This window comes from Chaetura pelagica, unplaced genomic scaffold (assembly GCF_000747805.2).
Source record: "Chaetura pelagica isolate M959 unplaced genomic scaffold, ChaPel_1.0 scaffold127, whole genome shotgun sequence".
NCBI lineage: Eukaryota > Metazoa > Chordata > Aves > Apodiformes > Apodidae > Chaetura > Chaetura pelagica.
This window is the reverse complement of record NW_009953923.1, coordinates 2,529,697-2,555,466: the sequence shown is the minus strand read 5'-3', so window position 1 is coordinate 2,555,466 and position 25,770 is coordinate 2,529,697. Positions and strand designations below refer to the sequence as shown.

At 40.1% G+C, this 25,770-nt stretch overlaps 1 protein-coding gene across 1 annotated transcript in view; it reads left to right on the top strand.

Moving 5' to 3' along the window:
* Positions 1 to 11,890, top strand: part of CALCR (calcitonin receptor) — a 62,327-nt gene extending 50,437 nt beyond the window's left edge. Inside the window, exons 10-12 of the mRNA XM_010001577.1 lie at positions 1,375 to 1,593; positions 7,254 to 7,295; positions 11,669 to 11,890. Of these exons, the coding sequence (XP_009999879.1) occupies positions 1,375 to 1,593; positions 7,254 to 7,295; positions 11,669 to 11,890 (483 nt within the window). The remainder of the gene's footprint in view (positions 1 to 1,374; positions 1,594 to 7,253; positions 7,296 to 11,668) is intronic.
* Positions 11,891 to 25,770: the final 13,880 nt, after the last annotated feature.

Below are 25,770 nucleotides of genomic sequence, written 5' to 3'. Positions count from 1 at the left end.
GACTGACTCAGAAGAGCTGAGGAGTTTTACCTTTGTAAAGTCTTTTTTCAGCTTTTCACAGCTGCTTCCAGAAATCCTAAAAGTGAAGGTTAAGTATAGTGAGTGAAGTCAGAGGAGAATAGAGATTAGGGTTTAGATTAAATGCTGAATGGGATTTCAGAAGTAATATTTTATTCCTTTTTTCCAGTAGAACACAAATGCAAAACAGTGGAAAGGTCTCTCAGTGGTTAAGAAGTGATTAAATGCTTTACTAAAACTTACTGATTCATGTTTTATTGTTCTGAAAGAGTCAACTGAAATTTCCCATATCTATGGAATCTGGGCTATTTAAATATCTATGTGAGCTGTGCAGTTTACATACTGATTTAACAAAATAATCTGAAAAAAAGTAAATGAACTTCAGAAAAATAAGTGTCTGATACCATTGTAATAGAGTGGAAAGGAGTGATCAGGGTACACTGGAGAGGTAGCCTGTAATACCTTGAGTGTCCACAGGTACCCTCTGGGCTTATTGCCAACCTGGATCTGCCCTTCCTGTTCCTTAAGCACAACCCACCAGAAGCTCTCCGTGAAGCGAGGGTCAAGAGCAGGTTTCCATATGATGATCACACATAGCTGGGGTCAGATTTCCAGAAATGAATGAGATGAGATGCTGAGTAGTATCAGCATGCTGAGACATAGTTGACCATAAGGGTTGGAGATAAAACTTTCTCAATTGTCTGGTGCTTCTGCCCTGAGACAGCACATGTTAGCTTTTCCCTGTGGGTAGGGCACCATGGAGTCCATGCAGTCTGGTGAGGCAAAGGGTAGCCTGGGTTTTTCTCAGGAGCAGCTGTCACTCCCTGCTCATACACAAGCCTGAAGTGTGACTGGAGCACGTTCCTCAGAGAAACTGTGCCCCCATAGGTCCCATATATATTGGGGTTTGTCTCACCTGGCTGCAGACACCTTCAGTGAAGACTGAAGTAAGACATCTAGGTGACCTTCAGATTTAGAAGAGGGACATGGTTACTCCTAGGCAGCAATTTGTCCATTCCGTTTAAACTTTAGACATGGAAATGAGATTTGTAGTTCCCTGGAAATCCTAAGTTTGCCCACATCAGTATCAAAACAGTCAGTGCTTCACAGAACTGATCCCTGCCTGCCTGAAACATCCAGGCAGACTTCCTAAGGGAAGCATGTAGAGCAGCTCAACATCTCTTTTCTAAAGACATTCAAGGTTCTTTCCAAGGCCTGACTCCCAAGCAGCTGCACATAATAAGCTGTGATAAATATAGGGAGTTATATATTCCTGACATTTATGTGTTCTGTATTTTTATTTTGAATGTCTGTTTAGCTTGAATGCTTTCACCTCTAATAGCTTTGCTTTTGCAGGTCAATTTTTTCTTTTTGCTTAACATTGTTCGTGTTTTGGTGACAAAGCTGAGAGACACCCACCGTGCTGAGTCCAACATGTATATGAAAGCTGTCAGAGCTACTTTAATCCTGGTGCCCTTGCTAGGAATCCAGTTTGTTATTATTCCCTGGAGACCAGAAAACCGACTTGCTGGAGAAATATATGACTACATCATGCATATATTAATGCATTACCAGGTATGTTATATAGTAGGAATTTTAGCTTGGGTGATCATTCAGTAAGGCTAGTTTGTTTTCCTTTAAGTGACTTCAACTGCTTGGTTATCTGGTTCACTGACTGTAATATATCCAGTCCTATACTGCCTGGGAAAGGCAGATTTCTAATGCATTTGTGAGTAGCAGTCAACATGGGCAAGTACAGTGACCCGCTTCTTGTTTCCTTTCATACAAAAGCCAAATGCATGAAGTATTTTAATGTTGTGGTAAGAAACCAGCTTGAAAAATCAGTGGTGCTTTGGTCCTTGGATGAAGTGATAAATAATGCAATCGAAATGTATGCATCCTGTCACCTTAGATTCTATTTTCTGCTTATTGCTCTTATCCCTTCAAAACTGTGGCTGTGCATGCTACTGCCTGCATGGAATTCACTGAAGTTATAGATCTGTTTTTGCAGTAAATGCCATCTCATATTGCAGTGCTGCTTAAAAGGAAAGAGTCTCTTTCTTCTGTGGTTACCTGTATTGTCACTCCTTCAGTTTCAAGGGCTATAAAGGAGTATCTCCAAGTAAGTTTTCTGGTGACAAGCTGCTTACAGTTTTAGCAAGTTAGGATAACATAGACCATTACAGTAATCATTTTACTCTTAACGCATCTTCCAAATTCTTTGGGATTGTCAGAGAATGACAAAAAGATTGTTAATTATGTTCATTAATAATCCTAATTATGATTGTTATGCAATAGAAAGTCAGAAAACAGGGGTTAAAAGGGAACCAAAACCAAAGTATTGTGAAACTGTTGTTCTGAAGAATGGGATCAGATGAGGGAAGGACCAAGGAGGCAAGGTTTCGTTGGGAATGGGGGTCTCTCCATGGCTTGTTGACTGACCTCAGTTACCCCCTGCCAATACATTTTGTCTTGTTCCAGCAGTGGGGATGGTTCTGGGGATGCTGGCGTGGGTACATGGTGGGAGCTGCCCTTGCCCCACTGTCACTATACCCAGAGAAGGCTACTGGGGCATGGTGAGGGGTGACAGTTCACCCAGAGCTGTCCCCCAGCCAGGACAGCAGTGCAGGCCTCACCAAAGAGCTCTCAACACCTCAGCAAGGTAACTGCTGTTACTTCCTGTAAGGCTGTTTGGCCTTTCAGGAGTGCTGTGCAGCTGCCCTGCTCACTGCAGCTGTGACACTCCCGTTCCTACTTAGGGTGGATTGATAATAGTATTCTAAAATATTCTTAATCCTTTCCAGACATTTCTTATATGCGTATTTAAGATAACCAGCTACATAGTCACTTCTCTGGTGCCCATTTTCTTCTCGGACTGATTATGCAATTAGCAGATACTGTATTAGCTTGTGTTATTTCCCTGCCAGCTATTGTGCTCTCATAAACAGCCCTAGCAGTAGTCTATTACTTTTTGCATCCCTTGACACGTCAATCATATACAAGCATTGTGGGTGCAATTAATTATTTATTTTTTTTGCTGGAAAATGTAATATATTCTCCATTGCTGCACTGGTTAAATGATTGCATTTTTATGCATTTTCTGTAACAGAAACAGACAGTTTTTCAACAACACATCATTGGTTTAAGTGAACACAATGGTTTAGTATATTAGCTACATCATCCATGTACACAGAAATGGTACAAACAAGCACTGCAGTCTATTGTAAAAATCAGAGTATTTAAGATGATGGATGAGAAATAATTTTTTCCCACAAAAAAATGATGTATTGGTATTTCTTTCAAATAATGTTGTTTTTTTTTCAGTTGGAAAACAATACAGCAAGATGTTACTTGCTAGGTCTCCTCTGCTCAAGTCATTTTCATATAACAGAGGCCAGTCTGGTTTTGAACTGTCCTGCTCTTTCTGCAGTACTCTCATCAATGCTTCACCATTTTAAGCAGAAGTGGGTTTTTTTTATATGACTTTATGAGCAATTCAATAACACTGTACGTCTACTTCCCCTGTATTATCTTGTGTCTGTTTCACCACATAGACCAGATTCTTCTTAGCAGATCTGTAGAGTAGATCTGTAAATGGTTAAAAAAAAGGGAAAAAAAAGGAAAAAAAAAATAAAAAAAATCAGAGATTAGCATCTCCCCTCACCATCACCAATATCAGCTCTTCAGTCTCCAGACTGGACTGAAGTGAAGATTGCACCAGGCAAAAAAAAGTAAAAAAACAAAGATATGTGAGCCCTTAAGTGGAATAACATGCATTGAGTGGGCTGCTGTAAGTGCATTGCTGAACCTGCAGTTAGTTTATTAACACAGCTCATAAAGTAGAAACCACTAAACAAACATTTGCACTCCAGAACAGCCAGCAAGTTGCAAAGTTTTCTAGAGGACCTGACTGTCAAAAGCCCGTTAGAAGAAGCTGAAAGCACATGAAAGGTGCAGTCTTCCTCAGGGTGTGAAACATCACAGCACAGGATGTGCAGGTTCCTCAGACACGTCTGGCATAAAAACGTATCTGTCACTGAAAGGCCTGAGAAGTCCCCTTGTGCTGCACAGTGAAGGTTATATGGTGGAGCTGGGCAAAGAGGTGCTTTCTGCAAAGGAGTGAAGCAGCAGCAGCCTTGTTTCCTGACTGCATTAATCTCTGCAGCAGGAGAGGGCAGGAGGGATGTGGCCCCTGCCTCACACCCCCAGTACCTGCCTGCACCTCTGCCAGTGATCATTTTGGGGGGGGTCTCAGGTTGCAAAGAGATTGGGATGCTGTGCTGAGCTTCCCTCAGAGGGTCAGCTACCAGTGAGCACATCCCATTATCCCAGCTTCAGATCTTTGATGTTACAGTTCATTGCAGGGGCCTCTGCCAGAGAGGAAGATCCAGCCCATAGAGGCCACCTTTGTGTAAAGGTTATTTTGTATATCAATATATCATATTGATATCATCCTCGTTTTGCAGCAGGTAAACTGCCATCTTCAGCCCTTGTGACAATCTCTCACCTCAGTGGTAGGAAAACCTGTACAGACACATTTTTTGCTTTGCCTTTTTTTTTTTTTTTCCCAGCCTAACATATATAACTACTTTATAATGCAGTCATTTACCACAGAGATACTGTATGAATGTGCTGGGAATTAAGATGATGAGGATCACAATACTGTTTTTCTCAAAGCTTTATATCTTTCCTGGAATGAGAGAGATGGAAATGGGAAACACTTCAGTGAAGGACCTGGACTTTCAGATCCAGAAGTGAGAAATGAATGGACATGGACCAAAGCATGTACAGAGAATCAGAGGCTGTTTTTTGTATATTCTAGCCATCTGTACAATTACCTGTGCCATCATCTTCTACCGTCAATAATGAATATATCACCCCACCAGAGCCTAAACAGCAACAGTGTGTCACTAGGACAGAGACTAAGGCCATAGATATGGTAATGAATAACAGAAATAAGCATCTCTAGATACACTTGTTAGTTTTATAGAGACATATCTAGAAGACAAACAACTGAAGTATCAGCAACCCATGTAAACTTGCAGTATCTGCATATGTATTTTTAGTTGTTTCTTTTAACCTGAACAAATTACTGGAACTTCAATGGAAGACACTGTAAATTAATAACCCCACGCCCTGCTGCCTCTGAAGACACAAAGCTGGTGTCTGCTACTGGTATGTCTATAGCTTTACAGCTGAAATACTCTGAACTATGGACAAAACTTTATATATAAAATTAAAGAAATAGAACTCAAAATAGAAATAGAAATCTCGATGGCAGAGCCCAGAGAACCATTGGTGGTGGAAGAAGAGCAATGAGACGTATGTGGGACAAACTAGAAAAAAATTTCTTCACCCAGATGTCCAACATCCATGGTCTCAAAATAATGAGGAGCCAGATCTGCTCTCACCTCAGTCCAGACCAGTAAAGTGACTGAAGGGATATGAGACACCACCATAGCTTCCTCTTTAACTTTTCTGTCAGAAGTTGTCTGGAGAAAATACTAATTAAGGGAACTACACTCTCCAACAGAAGATGTAGAGCAATTGCAGAGTGTAACAGAAGAATTTGAATAATATACAGGAGCTGAAACAAAGAATGGCTTCCTTTCGATAGTTCAGGTTCAATTTCTGCCTTTAGGTGGACTGCAGTTCCCAGATTCCCCATAAACACTCTCACTGAAGAACAGACTTTGAAAATATTTTTCTCTGCCTCATTCTCTCCTCCTGATGTCTCTCATATCTGCTGTGCCTTGCAAGGCCTGTCCTTCGAGCATTTCTGCTCCCAGAGGAGATCCAGATCCATCTCATTTGCCATAGGGGCTGACTGCTGTTAATGAAAACACACTTTAGCAAAATAGTGAGACCCCCTGCTGTAACCATGTACCATGCAGTTCAACAACAGATGTTTTGCAAGACTGTGCCAATTGATGTAGCACACACAGCACAGGAGAACAAGCAATATAAGGGCCCTGGGAAATGATGCACTTGCTCTCCTTGCATAAATTTTTGGTCTAAGAATGTGTGGTCTGACAAAGTCCTGCTTTAGAGTTTTTGTTGACCTTGTAGTGTTTCTCAAGCCAGAGTCTATGCTTCACCTATTGTACATTGCATTTTTTATACTGGGATTCAAGCTTTTTGAGAGGACTCACTGTTTTTCCAAAACATAAAAATAAACTTTCTTTTTCTCACTGTGTCTACCCTTTCTCCTCCTCTCACATGCTGTGTTTGTATTTGAAGTCATGTCAAATCACACATTGCACATTAGAGAAGATTTGTTGGAATAAAATAATTGCCAGAATTCAGGTGGTTAGCATATTTTCAAACCAGCCTGTGTGTCCCTAATACAGAAGGATTTCATTAAAACAGTTGTTGCTTACCATACATTTGTGGACCAAAATATACACATACGGGTCCAAGACATTTTGCAAAGTGCTAGCTACAATTTAACTGGTAGTCTGTTGAACTGGGATTTATAAAAAAGATACAGCTGTAAAACTCTTCAAAGCAGTCCCTGGGAACACAAGATATTGTATTGCAGTTTTCCCCTCAATTTCACAAGCTGCCATACTTTTAGTTTATAATAACTGTTTTAAGTAATTTTGAATGAAGGCATTTGGCTCCTAATGAGGCTTTTTAATGCCATTTTAATAAGAGTAAGTGTGGTTTAGAACATGGACCAATGTAATAACTACACAACTGAATGGCACTCTGTGTTCGTGGGGTTTTTTCCTGTTTTTCTGACCACTTATGCCTCTTCTCAGATCCTCTTAATCCATCTTGATGGCCCACGTAAAAGTTCAGTTATCCTGACATCCAGTTCAGTTTGAAGCCTTCCTGGGGCTAGGTAACTGCACTTTGACAAATGAGTGGCAGAATGTAGGACTTCAGCAATGTCAGTGGCAGTGTGGTACTCCAGTGTAAGCTATGTATCTAACTACCTTATATACCATTTAAGTTTCCTTCTCTAGGCCTTTTGTATAAAAATAACTTCATAGCTGAAATAATCTATAAATGCTAGTAATACAGAGGGAAAATGGTAAAACATATTGAAAAGACAAAAGATCAGTGTAATAATGAAATTGTGAACGTGGGAGAGTTTAGGTGGTCTGTGATGCAGAGCAAGTGGACTAGCATTTTTTTGTCTTGTATCCATCAAGTCCAAATTTCCAAACAACACCAAAATACATTTATATATTCTGGTCTCAAAACTCTTTTCTTGTCCTTTCTCTTAGGGCTTACTTGTGGCAACTATATTCTGCTTCTTCAATGGTGAGGTAAGCATGTGAAATACAACAAATGAACAGAACTTGAAAAATAGTCACTTCATTGTTCATTAGCACAGAAATGGAGCAGATCATGCTACAAAGTTTGTCACCACACAAAGTCAGTCTTTACTCTCTGTGCACAAGACACAGTGTGCATTTTTTAAATGTTTGTCCAGAGCGTGACCTGAATAGCTTTGAGCAAGTGAATCAGGAGAGTTACCAGTACAAAGCATATGGCACCAAGTGAGGTACAGGCAGGAGACTCTGCCATCTGCAACATTGAGACTGAGGTCTAAGTAAAAGAGAAAAATTCTTCACTTCCTGCCCCAGTAGAGCAGGAAGGTTCACAATGTCCCATAAGAAGCAGTAGAGATCTCTGGGGATCTGTCCTGAAGAGCCAGGTGCTGCCCTCAGCCCCCTGCCCTTGACAGATGCCATCCCCAGAAGCACTGCCAGGGCAGAGGAGTGTGGAGGAATGTGCTTATTTTCACTCCTTTTAGGATTATCACTGGCCTTTTTAAGGTCAGGATTTCTCACATAGAAATCAAGAAAAAAAAAAAAAAAAAAAGCCCCTGAGGCAAAGTTGTTCCAGACTGCAGGTTGGATTAATGGCTCTTTGGTGGAGTGGCTGATCAGAAGTGTTAATCTATGTCAAGCAGTAAGAACAAACAGCCATGGGGATTCAAGTTTCCCTGAACTCATGTTGAGAGTGATCTTTGTTGGTGCTTGTGTACTTTTCTCCATTACACCCATTTTCAAAATTGTTGTAGCTTCTTCAGACTTGCAGATTATCTAACTTGGTCAGTGACAGGGATGTTGAGAAACCCTCTCATTATTTTCTTATAGGAAATTTTATTTCTTAGACAATAAGGAATTTGTTTTTTAGAATTACCCATTAAGGTGGGCAGAGAGTCAAAAAATGGCATCCCTGTAATACAGACTAAAGACAGTTTAGTTGACTTGCATCAGCACTTTACCAAAAAGCATCAACAAGAATACGTATTACAGCAGTTGTGCTGGGGCCTGTGCCAGAAGAGAGGATGAAAAGCTTATGACCCCTTTCCTCCAAGTCCCATTTATTCCTGCAGCTACACAAGGTGCAGATATATAAAGCACAAAACCTACAGAGGAGCAGCAACAGACTAATACCAAGATATCATTAATTCCTTCCAAAGGGAGCACTGCTCTGAGTCTCCAAAGAGACCTGAGCTGAGCTATTTTCTCCCAGTCATGTTGTGTGCAGTATGACATAGACCAAAGCCACAGTCATGGTAAGAGATTGTTTCCAAGCTGCTGTATCCATCTGCTGCCATAGAGCTTAAAATTGTTTCTCAAGAGAAAATTCAGTGTGGGGCAGGGAGATGAATTTTAGTGCCACAAGAGCATAGATACTCATATTTAACTTCAAGCCTGAAATATGTTAACTTTAGCCAGGTCAAACAATGCTAAACTCAGTACCACCTGGCAGTATTTTAAAGTGCATTCATCACCTACTACTGCACCAAGCTCACTTTATACCATGAGCCAATCTATAGAAAGAAGTGTACCCATAATAATAAGAAGCTGTACTGGTGCCTGCATTTATGTGGAAGAATACATAAGCAATGGATTTGTTTTGAACTTTTAAAAATACAGATCTTCTTGTGCTTTTACTTATAATATCTCAGTGTCCAGCAGCACTGCTGTTTCACTGCCCAACAACAACAGTGTTGTGCAGATGATACAAGGTCTCTGCAATAGTCTGCTCACCAGAGCATATTTCCAGGCCTGAGATTCCTTCTAGACAGCAAGGCTGGCCAACAAAATGGAAAGTCTGTTTGGAAAAAAAACCCAAACCAAACCCAACAGCCACATACCTTGAGTGCCAAAGGGGTTTCGATGGCTAATAGAGAACAGAAAAAACTTTTAAGTCCTGAACAGCAGTGTAAATGAACTCCTCATTTCTTAAGTCTTTACTTTCTTCCATCAGCTCCCACATCAGAAAGCATGGCAGGCATCACCCTGCCCCTCCTGGTCCCCAGGAGCCTCCTTGGTCACTCACACATTATTGGTTGTGCATGTGACTTTCAGTAATGGTGCTTACACATGTAAAATCCCTGCAGGAACAGTTTTAGTTGGCACTCAGTTATTATCATCTGAGATCCTTGGAATCATGGCAGAAACCTAGATTAACACATTGTTTTACTCGAGTGCATCTTGTACTATCCATTATTGGTTTGTGTCTCAGCAGGAGCTCATCACCTTCAGAGCAGCTCTTCTCCCCATGCAAGAGCAATCAAAGCCTTGGGGTCTGGGCAGGGGGCAGGGGAAGGGGGAATAGGAGGGCAAGAGGAAAGCTGTAAGACAGTGTTCATGCCACCTTCACTAAAGACTCTGAGATTAACCTGAATGGATGAACGGCCGTGAAATGCAAACACACTCACTGCTTCAGGGCGAAGTTGATGGCCAGAGGTGCACAGTGTCTGGAGCCACTAATGGCAGCAGTGGCAGCCCTGGAGAGATGGTTGCAGCCGGACAGAGCAGATGTGCACAGCCAGGATTTCTGCATTACCCTCATTCTGTTCGGCCATAGGTTGCAGGAGCCACTGCCCAGCCTGGTATGAGGGAAGGTCTCTGACTTAATCCTTCTGAAGTTTTCTTCTTCCAGTCCCTCCCCACAGTTTCTTGGGTGACTTAACTAAAACATCCATAAGGAGCACTGTGACATCAAAAGGCAATTTTAAAGTGATTAAGATATTTGCAGGGTTTACCTCATGTATTATTTCCATATCATGTGTGGCAACTGCATTACTCTTTCACACAGTAATTGCTAAACAATAGCAAAAAAGAGCTACTATTGGAAAATGTGCATGGATATAATTGTCAGTTAGCTTTAAAGTACTAGGGAAGGAAATGTTTGTTTACTCAAGAAAGTAGTCATACCAGAATCAGTTCAAATACTTGCATGAGTCAGGATTTATAGCATCAATCCTCATACCTCGGATTGTGTCTTGGATTAAAAATAAAAAGCCAAAGCAATTGAAATATCCATTCTTGGCATGCTGTGTAGTCCTGCTGTACATTCAGTAAACATCTCAGATTCATAGCAATTCCTTCTGAAGCCTTGTCCTTACATGGCATTAAACAGCTTCTTGTCGGTAGCTGTGGGTGGTGAGTAGATAACATTTTACTATATACATATTAATAAAGTGATTAGAATTGTGGAGATTTGGGAAATATTACTTTAGATTAATCTACATGAATCAAAGATATTGTTCTGCACAGAGCCTGGAGAGTGACTTCAGACTACTCCCTGAGCAAAAATGACATACAACATCCAACTCAGCAGGAGCACAGAAACTGAGACATTCCTGTCATCAGAGTGCCTCACCTGCACCTGCGCTCCTCTGGAGCAGGGCTCATTTACAGCAGATTATTAAGGCAAACTGCTCCTATTCTCACATTTTGCTGGTTGGAATCACTTACCTGAATGAGCAGAGCCAGAGTTTACCCACTCACTGCTCATATCTCAGTGCTTCCTTTGGGAAGGAGCTAGTACGTGCCAGTATGCCTGAATGTGCAGCTGAAGAAGGGCTCCTATTGCCTGGCAAGACTGAATAGCTGAAGTCATATCCTAGCACCATATATAACTCTTAATGTAAATGTTAAAGAAAATATTTTATTCCAAGTTGAATGTCCAAAGGTTGAAATTCTCTTCTATACAAAAGGCTATGACCAATGCTATTTTTTTGCCAGCGCAGAACTTGTTCTTAAATTACCAGACCAAATCCCTGTTTATCTGTACTAATCCTCCAACTCTTTCCTTATTAGCCCTGGCAGGCTCTTGAAGTGTACTTAAGCTTTTCCATTCATGCTCTGTTTTACTTAAGGTTTAGTTTCTTCAGAGATCACAATGCATTCAAGAGGCAAGGATCCAGCTGCAGCATTAGATGGGCTTTAATCCCCATTCCTCCTTCCTCTTCCCTCCTCTGCCATAGCATGCTACTACGTTCTAGAGCAGCAATCTGTTCCCCATTTATCTCTTTTGGGAACAGCTAAGCCATACTCACTCTTTGTAAGCAGCAACAACTGCAGAAACTCAGGTGCTGCCATAGGGTAGATGGAGGGAGTTAAAGCCAAGAGACAAGCAACTTCTTCTGCTTCTGGAGCAGAAGAGAAAAGGAGAAGAGAGAGGCAGACTGAACTTGAAGGAACTAGACCTGAAGCTTTTTCTTTTTCTCTGTTTATCTTTTTCTCTTTCTTTTTCTCTTTCTTTCTCCCTCTTTTTCTCTTTCTCTCTTTCTCCCTCTCTTTTCTTTCTTTTTTAATTTCCCACAGCAAATTTAAGAATTGTGATAAGGGTTTAAATAATGCCTCATCCTAACTCCATGTTTCTTTGACAGGTACAAGGAGCTTTGAAGAGGCAATGGACACAGTACAAAACCCAGTGGGGCCAAAGGCGCCGAGAACACTGTTCCACACGATCTACCTCCTACACTGCAACGTCAATCACAGAGGTCCCCGTTTACCTGTACCACCGTGACTCCAGCAATGAACAGATAAATGGAAGATACATAGAGGACTCTGAACTTGTTGCATTAAAATCTGGGGAGACATCTGCCTAGCCTGCACCAGCCATGGCAAACACATCATTCCACATTCTGCTTGTGAACAAAGTGGGAAGAAGGGTGGGACTGTGGAAATCCAAGCCACTGTGGGAGATACCAGGTGAAAGGACACATCATATTCAAACGACATCAGCCTCTGACAGCAATGATATAGAGGGAGTCTGGCACAGACCTAGGAATGATTTTTCTTCCTGTGTGCTGCAGCAGGGAGTGAACATGGACCTGACCACCAGGCTGTGTCATCTCCACTTCTCCTGATACCTGCTATGTGAAGTGACCATCCAACAGTAGTTACAGTGCCAGGTAGTCCATGATAAACAGGAAAGAAAGAACCAGTACATGGCAATTGGAAACTTTCAGCAATTTTTGCTTTCATTACTTTTCTTTAACAGTAGATTTTGAACTGTCAGCTTCCAGAAGATGTAGCTGGCTTGGAGTCCTTTACTTTTCCTCTTTTAAGGAGCTTGATGACTTCTTAAAATATTTTGCAAGTTCTAAGACAAATCAAACAGATGAACAGAAAAAGAGCCACTCCGAAGTATTCAAATCTTGATGATCTCAAAAGGATAACCAAAAATATTACCATCCCCAAAGGATATCCCAAAATACTACCATTCCATAAGCAAGTGCATAAAAAAAGTGAAGGTAAAATAGTCATTGCATACTGAGATCACAACACCCTCAAAGAAAGGGGCTGGTTCTTTAGGCTGCCTCACACAAGTCCTGAAGGCACCTCAAAATATTTTTCATTTAACAATACTGGTAGTTTAAGAATATTTCTTTATAGGAAAAACTGTCACCCTATTAGTCTGCCCAGAAACTCATGATTAAGGCACAGTTCTTTCACTCTAAATAAATAGTGACATTTGTTTGGAAATTATAATTTTCATTAATAGCCATTCTGAGATGAATGCTTGTTGAATGCTTGCCTCATAACAAAATTATTATCATGGCAGTAAAGGATCCCAGGTAAGAAATGAGAAACTAATGCACAAGCAGGCCCTATTTTAAAAATCTGGTTGCTGCTTTGAGTCCCTAAGTCTTGAAGGTGATGATTTAATGTGTGAGTCTGTTGTCAGGAAAACAGGATGAATGTGCGGGTTTGTGAGTAATAAGCACCTTTAATCACAAATTCAAAGCATCCTTGGAGTGTCTATGTGATTACTGAGGCAGAAATCAGGTCAGGAAGAAGATGATTTGCAGTTGGACATTACAGTACTGTCACTGCAAAAGTTCTTCGAAGCACAAACGAAATAGATGAATTTCCCACATGAAGCTAATTGCAAAGAATCTGTAAGCAAAAAGAGCAGTAGCAAGGAAGTTTTGCAGGGCTGTGACTTCTATGGAGTTTTATGCATAAAGTATCTGATGAATTCTGTCATCGCTTCTCACATCTTGATGAATAACTGTCCCACATATTTCCCACTCCTTGGCCTCTGGCTGAGATGTCCATGGGATATTTAAAATGCTAACAACTTCAAGGTATTCATCACAGACTTTAACTTTGAGGGAAGCTGGAAAGCTATCAGTCCCTGCTTGTTTTCCATGCTAGTACACTTGCATCTGATGCTTCCACCTCACGCCAAGCAGGGAGACATGGTCTGAGGAAGAGGCAGCTGCAAGTGCCAGTGCTGACACTTGCTCAGCTCAAATGTCTGAATACCAGCACTGACCTGGGAGTTGTAAAAATGCTTTCTTACATGGCAGGTGAATGGGAAGGGACAGAATAGCATCCTTTATACTGCAGACACATTCATGCGGGTCTACTGCTGCTGCTGTAAAATTTCTTCCTTTCCTTCATCTACTTGCTGCTGTTTCATGTATAATTTTTTTTCCTTTTTAGCACTGCATAAGATACTTAAAGCATTTTGGCTTAAAGTAGTTTGAAATCCAGATCTTGTCAGATAGTAAAGGAGAAGAGAAAAACTGAAATAAGGCACTTGAGCAAAAGGACAATTCTTTTGAGATGATTTTGGAGGTTCCAGACAGGAGCTGTAACCCCATAGGTGTATTGAGGAGGGACTGCAGGACAGTCTCTATGCCACAAGATAAAATACACTTTAGAGAGTCCCACAGAAAGACATAAGCTAGTCCTGCCATAAATCATGATAATATATTTCATATTATATTGAAATTAGCAGACAAATTCCCGTTGACTTAGAAGAGCAGCAAATAATCCTTCAGTGCTCAGGAATGATTTATGCAGCACAGTTTGTGTAGACCTCAAAAACAGCAGAAAATTTTAATCCTTCAGGATTTTAAACCATATTAAAATTTTGTGTCCAGCCATGCTCATTTTATCCTTCATTGACACAGCTAGACCTTAAGCTTTACTCTTCATCTGTAAATTTCAAGTGGTGGTCTGCTCTACGTGTCTACCTGCACAAGTCACCATATCGCTGGAAAAGTCATTTCGAGGAATAAGCTCATGAAAGATAGGTATAAACCCAGCTCTTTGAGAGGGGACTTAAATACCAGTACCCATATGTGAGGCCAGCACTGAGCTGCTGGCACTGAGACTGTGGAGCAAGAGGGAGGAGCTGGAGAACAATAATTAACTGTCCACTAATGGTGCAGATCATCAAATGTTTAATCCAGTGGAACATTTGCAAGAAAATATGATCCTGTGTGTTTGTTCAAGCCACATACCTATTTTTCATACTTAGAGGAATATGAAGGCAGTTATTTTTTCAGACAACAGTATTTTGCATATTGCTATTTCTGCTTTTGCCAGTGAACAATGGGAAGTGGAAGACTCAGTCACTAAAGACTGTAACGTGGGCTCTGCTATGGATGCTATATTTCTGAATAGGTTTGGGGCACACCACACTTCCCCAGAGAGCTACAGAATGCATTCCTAGTATTTAAAGACATAAACGAGCTGATTGTAAAAGAAGTGTGCATAATACAGGGAGTTTGATAATGAACATGTTGGTTTTAACAATGTACGTGTTTACAACATATAAGTGAAGTTGTTTTACTATCTCTTTTGTTGATGTGGATGTACAAAATGGAAACACTTTGCCATTGTAGTGATTGTTTTCTTTCTTCACTAATAATATTTTCTTGCTTTGTTCAGTAGAATTCTCTGAAAAGCCAAACCCAGGATCTGGGGTTTAGGGTCCCACTTTGAGCTTCAGGTGGTGAAAATACTATGTTCTTATGCCAGCCCTTGTGGCAGCTTTAGTTTCGGTGGAGTAATAATGATTTGCAGCAGCTAAAAATTTGGTCTAACATACATGATGAGTTGAGGGTCAACATCACCCTTGGGCTTTGCAGGAAAGGTTGTTTTAGAGGTAAATAAGAATTTCTAATCAAAATATTTTCCAATCGATAATGCTCTTTTGTGTCATCTCAAGTTGACTTGGATTGTAGTCATTGCACACAAAAGGTAAATTCCAATTCTCTGCTTTATAAATAGTACCAGCACTAGAGAAAGTAATATTGGGAATGCTGATATGACCACAGTAATTACAGTGTCTTGGCAGCAGGGTGTTTTGTCTCTAATACATTCCATGGGAAGAGAAGAAATAGATAATATATCTGTGTATCAAAAAGTAGGAAATAAGCTGAGACTTAAGTCAGTAAGATCAAAGTGTCTGTTAAGAGGAAACCAACCTTACATTCATCACCTCTGCAGTATCTATTTCCTCTCATATACCACATTCAACAGATAAAAATTTAGTTTAGTCAACATTTTCTCTGGCAGAAGGTTTGTGTGATTGCTTTGTTTTAGCAACTATATCTATCAGGAAGATGCTGGTTGTTATTCTTTACTAGGTACAGAAACAGCACAAATTAAAAGACCTGATGTGGCATGGGATGCCAAAAGTAATACTTTTTAGTTGATTTACTTAATAAATATGTTTTAGTTGAAATAAAATAGCAGCAGAGCTAGAACAGACACATTTTTCTATACTAGACAGCAATAAGGCTACCTTAATTAAAAGTCTGCCAGTTACACAGTACTCATGTGTTTATAATGTAGCAACATAACTTTGTTTTGGGATAAAACCAACCACACAAATGTGGTCCATTCCTGTCCTCTTTTCCTGAACTCTCCTCCATCTTTTACACACCTTAATACACAAAATCTGAGCCATTATTCAAAGATGCAAATCCTAAACAAAATGAAGGTAACTGCATTTCCAGTGCTTAGAATTTTAAAAGTCAAATGTGTCTTCATGAAGCTCAATATGCATAGTTATTTGATTACTGCTCAAAAACACAAGCCTTTTTAACCAGAAAGTCATTTGACCTGAGCTAAACCATGTGCAGTTTGGACCCAGTGCTAGCTACATGGGGGGAAAATAAACAAACAAATAAACAAACAAACAAATAGATCAACAAATAAATAGAATTAGAACAACAAAATTGAGCTAATATTAGTGCCAAACTGGCAATTTTGAGTTCCTTGGGCAGCTGGATCATTGCAAAATGCCATTGTACTTGATCCATGAACACCCTCTTCAGAGTAACTTGCAAAATGAGTGATGTCATCAGGCAGCAAGACAGGGGGAGACCTCAAGCTTGAAATACCACCTCGGGAGGAAGAACAGGATTAGCTCCTTAGTCAATTGCCTAGTGAAATTTAAGTCTCTGGCTAGCCCCAATATCTGGGAAAGTGCCAGAGTTATGCTGCTTTGATACCTGTAGTTTTGTGGCAGCTGTAGTAATTAAGATACCTGTAAGGTTTAATTTTGAAGTATGCTTTTCATGACCTGCAGATCACAGAATCACAGAATATTGGGGGTTGGAAAGGACCTCTGAAGCACAAACACTCCTGAGCACAGAACGGTGCATCAGTTGCCAACAATGTACTTCAGCAAAAGAAATTAATGCAATCAGGACAAAGAAACGTAACATATATTTTATGCTTAGCTTATACCATCTTTTTAAACTAGCAATAGATCTTCAGGAATCAAAACATATACAATAAAATCTGAAAATATTTTAAATTATTCCTTGTGTATATAAAAAGTTTTCCTTTTTTAAATTCATGTCTAGATAAAACATTACTTTATGATCATGGCAGGAAGGTTTAATGCAATCATTTATTTGATTATGCTTGAAATGCATGACTCACAAAATTGAAAAAAGGCTTGACACACAGGAAGACTTCTCATGTTGGCAAATCTGAGGAATAGTCATAAGCCACAAATTCTTTTTTTTATTACTGATATGAATAAAAACACAGCTTTAATTACATTATCCCTTTTTTTATATATATGCCAGGAAATTATTTGTGTATTTTAGTATTTACTGTGTCATGTGTTTTTGTGCCAGAAAAACACCCTTCTGATTTTCTGCACCAGGAGATGTATATTTCTGATTGTAAACCACTTGTTCTGTTGCATTGTGTGCTGCACATAAGCTGAACCTTGCTGTAAATAATTCACCACATGTAGAAACATTATTGATTGAAGCTGTTAGTGAGATCTTGACATTATTGGAATCAAAAGCATCAGTTGCTTGAGTTGTGTGGGAACCAGGATTTCACCTTTTACAGCTCCTGTTTTACCAATGGTAGTGGCTATGGATGGGTCAGAGAGGGGATGCTTGGTACTGCCTCTGCAGCTCCACTGTCCCCCCAGGGCTTGCAAAAATGTGGGGGCTGCTGAATCTTTTCAGGTTATTCCCCCAGAGAACTGTGGGTATTGATCAGAAACAACACAGAAGTGAAGATTGCACTGACATCTTGTTGCAGCAGATACTGGAAGACAAAGTCACGGAGAGGGATTTCAGATACCTTGGGAAGCTTGGTCTGCTCTAGCCCTTGGATCAGGCAATGCCTGGTGGGTCTGTGTTGAGCTGGGTGCCAGTCAGTTGCCCCTTCTTAGTTTATTTTACATGTTGCACAGGAGCATTTTACATGCAATTTCTTTGGTGTAGAACTCTGCATTCAGGAAATTTTGGCTTTGTGAGAGGCTTCTATTTTTGCAATTAAAGAAAACTCAAACTCATTTAAAAACTGTTGGAATGTCTTTTTCTTTTAAAATAATCAGATCTAAGTGAACACTAAGCCACTAGTTCTTAAACAGCTGAATAACCCTCACCCCGTCAAGAACCTTCTTTAAGTCTCTGACAAGCCCAGCAAATAGCTAGTAGCACAATAACATTAAAGGTCACAGAAATACCTATTAAAATCAAGTCAAAACCTGTGGTTAAGACACTGCACTGCATGGACTCAGCAGACCTACATTTGGACCGTGCCCATGCCATAGACTTACTGTGTGTTCCTGAAAAATGATTATAAACAAAGTGGTAGCCTCACTGAATCCATCAAAGCTGCCACTGACAGACTTAGACTCTTACATCCAAAATTTAGACTTCTCCTTCAGGCATGTTTTCATTGGTAAAGACTCCCAGCCTTTCAGATTATTTTATCATAGACAATAAACCATTTCCAAGCCTCCTGATCAAAGTTTCCACAAAAGTCAGTGTGGAAAAGCTGTCCCTTGCTCCCTCCAAACCATGTATTCCTGAATGACTGCCCTGGCTTTCTGCTCTCTGGCAGGAGTTTTGTACAAAATCTCCTTTTTTGCAATAGTGCTCAGCCATGAGCTAACAAATTTCTTCCCTCTGGTTAGTGGATTTTTCAAAACACTTAAAACATTTTGAAGTACTAGAAGGAAAAATGTTCAACAGTTGTTCCTGAGAGAGCCCTGTCTTCGGGAACCCTCTAGCGTGCTGTGATGTAGTGACTACACACACACATATATTTAAACATACATAGATAATACAAAATACCTACAGAGTTTACATCTATAGTCCCAATCGTCCAACCGGGGTTCAAGTGATGCAATTTCAAGCGTTGCTAGGCAGGGAGGGGATTCAGCTCCTGCATTTTTTTGGAACTTCAGCAACTCATTTGCTGACAGGTAGCTACTAGGCTGAGCCTGGGCAGAGGCAACAAGACAACCCTGAAAATCACTATGGGCCCTACCAGTGACAGTCACCAAGACACTTAAAATCTCCTTATTGTCACTATGACACAACAAACACACCTCTGTTGGCACAAAAGCAAAATAGACAGGCAAGGTATCCCTACATTGTGTGTGAAGTAGTCCCCAGAAAATCAAAGCCTGAAGGCCCCTTCCCAGATTTGTTCTCTAATATTCAATAATACCAGCTCTTCAGTAGAATTCATTTTGGAAGAGATGTTTGTCAGTCTGCCAAGACCGAGCTGCTTCTTAAGCAATGCAGCTGAGCTGCAGAAGTCAGCTGGCATAGGAAAACTTTGGAAGAGAAAAATGCCTCCTGGCCCAGAACAATGTACATTATTAAGAAATGTTTCACACTGGATGAAGAACTGAGTAATATACACAAATAACATTCAGCAATTAGATATGCATGAGAACCACTGGTGTTCAAATGTATCCTAAGAATATTTTCACCCAGCCAAGGGACAGACCCTTTCAGTGCCACCTCCTGAATACAGTTGCATTTGCTATTCTGCTCAGTGAATTATAAAGCTGCTCTGGAAAGGCTGCAGCATTACTATCCATCCAGCTCCTTGGGCTGACAAATGTCCCCCAGAGATAAATGCTTTTTTAGCATGAATTATGTCTTGCTCTCATTTAATGAAGCTGTCTGCACTTAAACAGTATCTGCAAAGAAAAAGGGGGAAAACTTTTTTTTCATATTCTTTGGACAAATGACAAGACTAACAGGTTTGATTAGCAGTTACACATTCTCTGTCTTCAACTTAGAAAACAGTTCTTCATATGGGGGACAGATGGCCCCAGAGGGTCCTGGTGTCTGTCTTGGGAGGCACATTTTAAGGACATAATGCAAACAAACACAGAACTGATAGAGATGGATCTAACTGTGGTCTTTCATAATATTGTGATAACAAATAATTGCTTGATAACAATATCCTGAAAATATCTCACATTTTCACAATGCCATGTGGCACAGCCTTAAAGAGGTTATTAACATTATGTCAGAGCAATAATCTCCAAAGCTAGATTCTAATCCTCAATGCTCTAGGAGCAGGGCAGAGAATAATTCTGCAAGTTTAAGCTTAAAATAACCCCCCAAATAATCTGCCATACCAGGACAGATTCATAATAGATCCATACTTCTAGGGTGAGTAAAGTTGTTGCCTGCTGTCCCTAAAGAGCCACTTTATTTCTCCTCAAAACCCTAACTTCTCCCTGTCAGGAAAGCCATTTGCACTGCCTCATGCTGGAAAGCCTCTGTCCTTTTGCCTTTCTTAGGCTGCCTTAAATGGGGACATTCTACTGATTAAAAGTGTTGTTTTGTCCTTTCCTGGAAAGAGCTACAGCAGCAAAAGTCCTGGTTAGTATCCATCAGCTTTCTTTGGGTTTGGAAGCGAACTCCACCACTGGTGTGTTAGCTTTGGGTGATCCAGAACAGATAAGGACAAAGAGCAATTTTCCTGCACACTCCTGTTTTCTCGAAACCAGGCTGTGTTGGATGTAGCACCTTGGAAAATACATCTGAAATCAACAGAGTTTTGCTATTTTTATTGCACTGCAAAAAACACCTCATTGGATTCCTTGGGAAATGTATCTGAGTAAATTGTAATGCCACGTTTCAGTGTGGTCAAATTAGAAGCAGCTGAAATATTAAACATTAATTTCCAAGATGGAAACTACAATAGGCAAAATACAATGTTACAACTATTACTAGGAAGAATTTAGGATTAAAGAGGAGCCATGGTGGACTATGCTGGTGGACACATAAAATAAATGTGTTCTGGTTGTGCTTTTGCCCAATACTTAAACTACAAAATTCATAACAGAGCCACACTTTGTATATTTTTCTTACAAAATAATCTTTCCACTTTACCGCATGAAGCACAACCCATGCAGAAATCATAAGGAATCTGCCTAAAGCTGAGAAAATCTCACTGAGCTAGTCAGATGTAGAATTATTAAGAAGGCTGTAATTTTTCTGACAATCCAAATGTAACTGGACATACAGGAGTTAAGACATTTGAATTTATTTACCTTTAAAAACATGTGGGCTCCAAATGGGGTCTGTTTCCTATTCAAAAAGCCAGGCTTGAGAACTTTCAAGTCCTACTAGCATCACTGCTGTCCAGGGACTATTTAGCTACATGAAAATGGTGTTGACAAAGCTTGTGTTGATCTGTTTTTATTTTGTTTGAGTTAGAAATATCTCTAAAGAATCCAGAAAACACTTCCATGCATCCAGGCTTCGTTAGCAGAGTTATTTATGTTGCCTCTCAGGTTAACTGCTTGGTTACTGGTCTTTCTACTGATGGCTCCTTCCAAGCATGGTTTATTGCTCAAACCTTTGGGTTCTGTCCAAGCTGTGATTGAGACAGTCAAAGTCTCTATTATGATTATTTCTTATTCTTTTGGTTATATGCTCCAAATCTCTACAACTGCAATGGGAAAAAAAAATCTTTATGTCATGAAAATAAACAGTAACAGCTCCTCTTACTCAGAAATCTTGTTAAGGAAGCCAATAAACTGTTTTAGCTTTGGTTATAAAGCACAAAATATCCACCACAAAAATGTTCTTACCATGAAAATAAACAAAAAATAAAAATTTGTGTCTGATTGCCTGTGTAAATTAAAAGAAAAATAGGATTTGTGTAGGTCTTATAAGAGAAAGAAAAAGTGGGTTGTGGGGTTTTCTTCCAGAAAATATTAGTGACTTTGGATTACTACATTTAGGATTCCCAGATTTACTTTAAAGGAGTTATGTTTTTCATTAGTCAAATCCTCAACAGAGTCTGGATTGGGCAACTTGGCTCAAAAATTGTGTCTCAAGGAAGGAGAAGAGAGGAGAGGAGAAGAGAGGAGAGGAGAGGAGAGGAGAGGAGAGATAACATACTATCTAAAAACATTGTATTTGTATATTATTATATATTCTAATATCATATATTACATAGTATAATTTTGGAGAAATGTTTTGCAAAAGGAGTGGAAACAACTCCCATCAAAATCCAGCAAGGATTTTACTTAAGGTAAAGGTAAAGAAGCAACTGCAGAGTAATTTGCCAGCCACAATACCAAGGGAGAGAAATTGCAGCTGCAATTAAAGTGAGAACCAGGATTTCCACCAGAAGCCCAATAGCCCTTAAACTGGGCAAAACAGGACAGAGCTGCTGTCCCTCAAGCCCCACCCAGCAAGCTGTCAACGTTTGCAGCAGCTCTCCACTTAAATCTGTGCTTTGCTGCATGTGGGGAAAGCATATTCATGAGCAATTCCTGTGCTGTTCCCAAGAAGGGAGGAACGGGCACCGGCACACACACCAGGGAGAAGTGTCAGTGCTACAAACAAGACTAGGGGAGGAAAAAAAGTGTATTGCAGTTTTTGTGAGGAAATAAAAACACACATTAAAATTATTTTATTTCATGGGCATGGCCTCAAAGCAGGGAGTCGGCAGAACAGGAAGCAGACATGTTGTAAAACAATCTGGGATAAATTGCTCATAGGAAAGAAATCCACTTCAAACACATGAAGAGGAGCATTGTGTCCAAGCTGCCTTTTGCTTTGCCTGTACTAACCTGGGGGTTTGGAAGTTAATTTCCTTGCCTGGACTTCTGTTGCCAACGAGCCAACCAAGGACACAGAAAACTCAAGTTCTACATGCTAACAAAGTTCAGAGTAGGATCTGAGCTCTACAGCTCTACAGCTGAACTGCAATGTGTTGAGTACAGTGAGGGGAGAAAATGAAGAGGCCTGGGTAGCAGCACTGTGCCTGAAGTGAAAGCCATGTCTCACAGGAACTCAAAGTTTCATTAATCCAAAGCAGAGCGAGCAGGTTCCTGACTCATCTTTACGTATGTTAGAGCATGGAGCACCATTAGGTGGAGGATACCTGGACTGGTGTGCACTGCAGAAGGTAATCCAGCAGTCAGATGGCAGGAGATGGTTCAGAGCTGGGTGTGGAGCTAGAAACACATCCCATCAGGGGACATGACAAAGCAGCTTGTGTGCGATGCTGCACAGCCCATCAAAACTGCTTTCTGGTCACAATTTATCTTTGAGTGACAGCAGTTGTTCGGATCGCTGATGACCCATACATGGGTGTATAGTGCCAGCTACTGCCTATGGCAAAAGTGGGGGCCTCTAAAATTCAGTGGGACAGATAGGAAGGTGTAAGAAAAGCAAGCTAAGTTATTGTTGCTCAGGCTCAGAGCCCTGAGTCCTGCGGAGGAGCTTTGCTGTGCCACATGGGCAGGTAAAAGTGGCCTCCAGTCTTTGGTCTCACCTGCAGGCTGTGTTGGCTGCTGCTGAGGTGAGCAGGGAGGCAGAGCCTGGCACCCTCACTATCTCCTGCTTCAGAAACGGGGCTGACAGAAGAAGAGGAAACCATTTGATTTTTACTCTGTTGGCTGCAAAGCTGCCCAGAGCAAGAGAGTTCCTGAGGGGAGATAATAAGGTCTAGAAGCCCATTGTGCCACCTCAGCAAAGTGCTTAAACCTAAGGATTCAAGGAGCAAGTAATTACAGTAAGGGGTTTTCTGGATTCACTAAACAATTCTTAATACTTCAAATCTCGTCCTGCTCTTGCAGCCTTTTGCAGCTTTATCTAAGACGAGAAACACACACAATAAGAGGTATCTGAAAGGTATAACATTCCCAAAGAATCCCAGCAATTTTTCTTAACATCTTCAGAGATCTCTTGGATACACCTTGAACAAATACATCCTCATGAACCTGACAGGGTTTTTGGAGCCAGCGACACAGTGGGCATTTGGTGCAGCAGTGCAAGTGGGAAACCAGATGGATGAGAGATGAGATGATAATATTGTCAGCACAGGTTTCTGTTGCATACGTGCCAAGAACACCCATATGCAGATGTTGATGCAGCGTATACACTACCTCGTCTTCAGCAGAACAGGTTTAAATCTGCTTTTATAATTATATGCTTTTCTTTTTATCAAACAGAGGCAGCACCTCTACACCAGTAAAAAATCTTCTGAGGCTATTTAACATTACTTCAAAAGCTCAGTTATTCTTCAGAAAATCTTGACCATTTTTCTTCTGCTTTTAAAGCAAATGAATAAGTAATCCTTTGAGAACAACAGAATAAAAGCAGACAGTTAGGCAAAGAGAAACATTCAATTTCAGAGGTTTCATTTGGCCAGACACTGAAGGAGCTTAGGAGTGCTATGAACGCAAGTGCCTTATGAAGTAGTTACCCCCTCTCCTCGCAATACCCTTACTTTCAAAAATCCACAAGGTTCAGGACCAAATGTTAGTGTTAGTGTTAGAAAAAATAATGATGATGAGAGCTCTCTAATTGGTGTGCTGAAGCTCTGCTTTGCCACACAAGCAGTTTGGTCCCTAGTCCAGCTGCTTCTGCAGCATCCCCTGCTGTTTCCTTGTGACCTGTGATCTGCTTTCAGATAATCAGGCTATTTTCCCCACCACTTGCAGTCCAGAACTCGGGTTCCCTATAAGCAAAGGGGTGCAGAAGCAGGGGCACCAGAGTGGGGTGGGATGAAGGGACACAGTGGAGAGGACTCTGGTGAGAATGGATAAAATTATTTTTTACATCAGCTTCATATTCAATTGTCTGTTACATTCCTATTATTTTATAGCTTAATTCAGTGGATGACGTCTTCTGGTGCCTACGTGAGAAGCATTTCACACAGGGACAAACAGCCTTCATAACTATGCCATAACTAACAGAATAAATTGAAAGAGAAGGGCATTTTAAGGACAAGTTATGGTTTTCTCTGAATCTTTGTAAATTTTATATGCTTCACAAAGGTTACCAAGAGTAGGGAAAGTTCAATGTCTTTGCACCATTTATAGATAAATTCAATGAAAAGTTGTAGGAAAAATGTTTTGGTTTTCTGACTTCACAGTTATCCAAGTGGACAGACCCTTAGGAGTGAAGCACTCTGCAAGTGCAGAGCGGCATGACTTTTGGATCTAATACAGCCTTAGGCAAAAATCAGTTTTCCATTTTTCCACTGCCTTCAAAGAACATATTGACAGGCAGAATGTGGTAATTTTAATTAATGGGGTGAGCAGAAAAAGCTGTTGATTTTGCCTCTGAGAAATTTACCCAAATGGCTCTGTTACACAATCAGTGAAGAATATTATTTCAGACATTTGTACAAAGGCCTGGTATGTTTGCCAGCTCTGATCAAGATTGATGGTTCCAGCAACAACCAGAAGTAAGACACCTTCCAGCTTCCCAAGCTTTTAAACCTTGTGAAGGCTATAAGAAGAAAAACTATAAGAAGAAAAACTAGAAAAAACTATATAGAAAAAACTAGAAAAACTATATAGAAGACTATAAGGAAAAACAAGAAAGCTGCAGTCTTTAAGCTAAATAACACTTTGCCTTCTTTTTATTATTTTTGTATTATTTTTAGTATTTTATTTTTTTTTCACTTAGAAAAAAGGCAGCTGGTGAAAAAAACTCCAATAACATGAATTCCTCCTTTGAACACTCATCCTGTTGGCTTCTTCATTTAATATGCCTGAAGTCACAAATTTAAAACTGATTTAGCTATGGAGAGAATATCTTTAGAAGGCATTAAAATAAAATAGTTTTGTTCAGCTAAACAATGTAGTGACCATTAAATATTCAATTTTTTTCCTGTTTAAAGTCCAGCTAAGAGCTTTCCCAAGTGTTTCAAGGAAGTAAGGTCTTAATTATAATTTTTCAAAATCCAGTGATTGTATTGTAAAATGTATCAATTTTCCCTTCCTAGAGGCAAATGAAATAAACTTATATTGTTCATGTCCTGAAGTCTTTATTTAATCCAAGGAGGTACTAAGTTCTCCCTGGCTTCAGCAGTGACATTAAATTGAGGACATACACAACAAAACTTTTAGGATTTGATGTGTTGCAGGTTTTGGGTGTGTGTTGCCATTCTTAGTTCATGCAAAAATGAAGTAAAGTTGAGA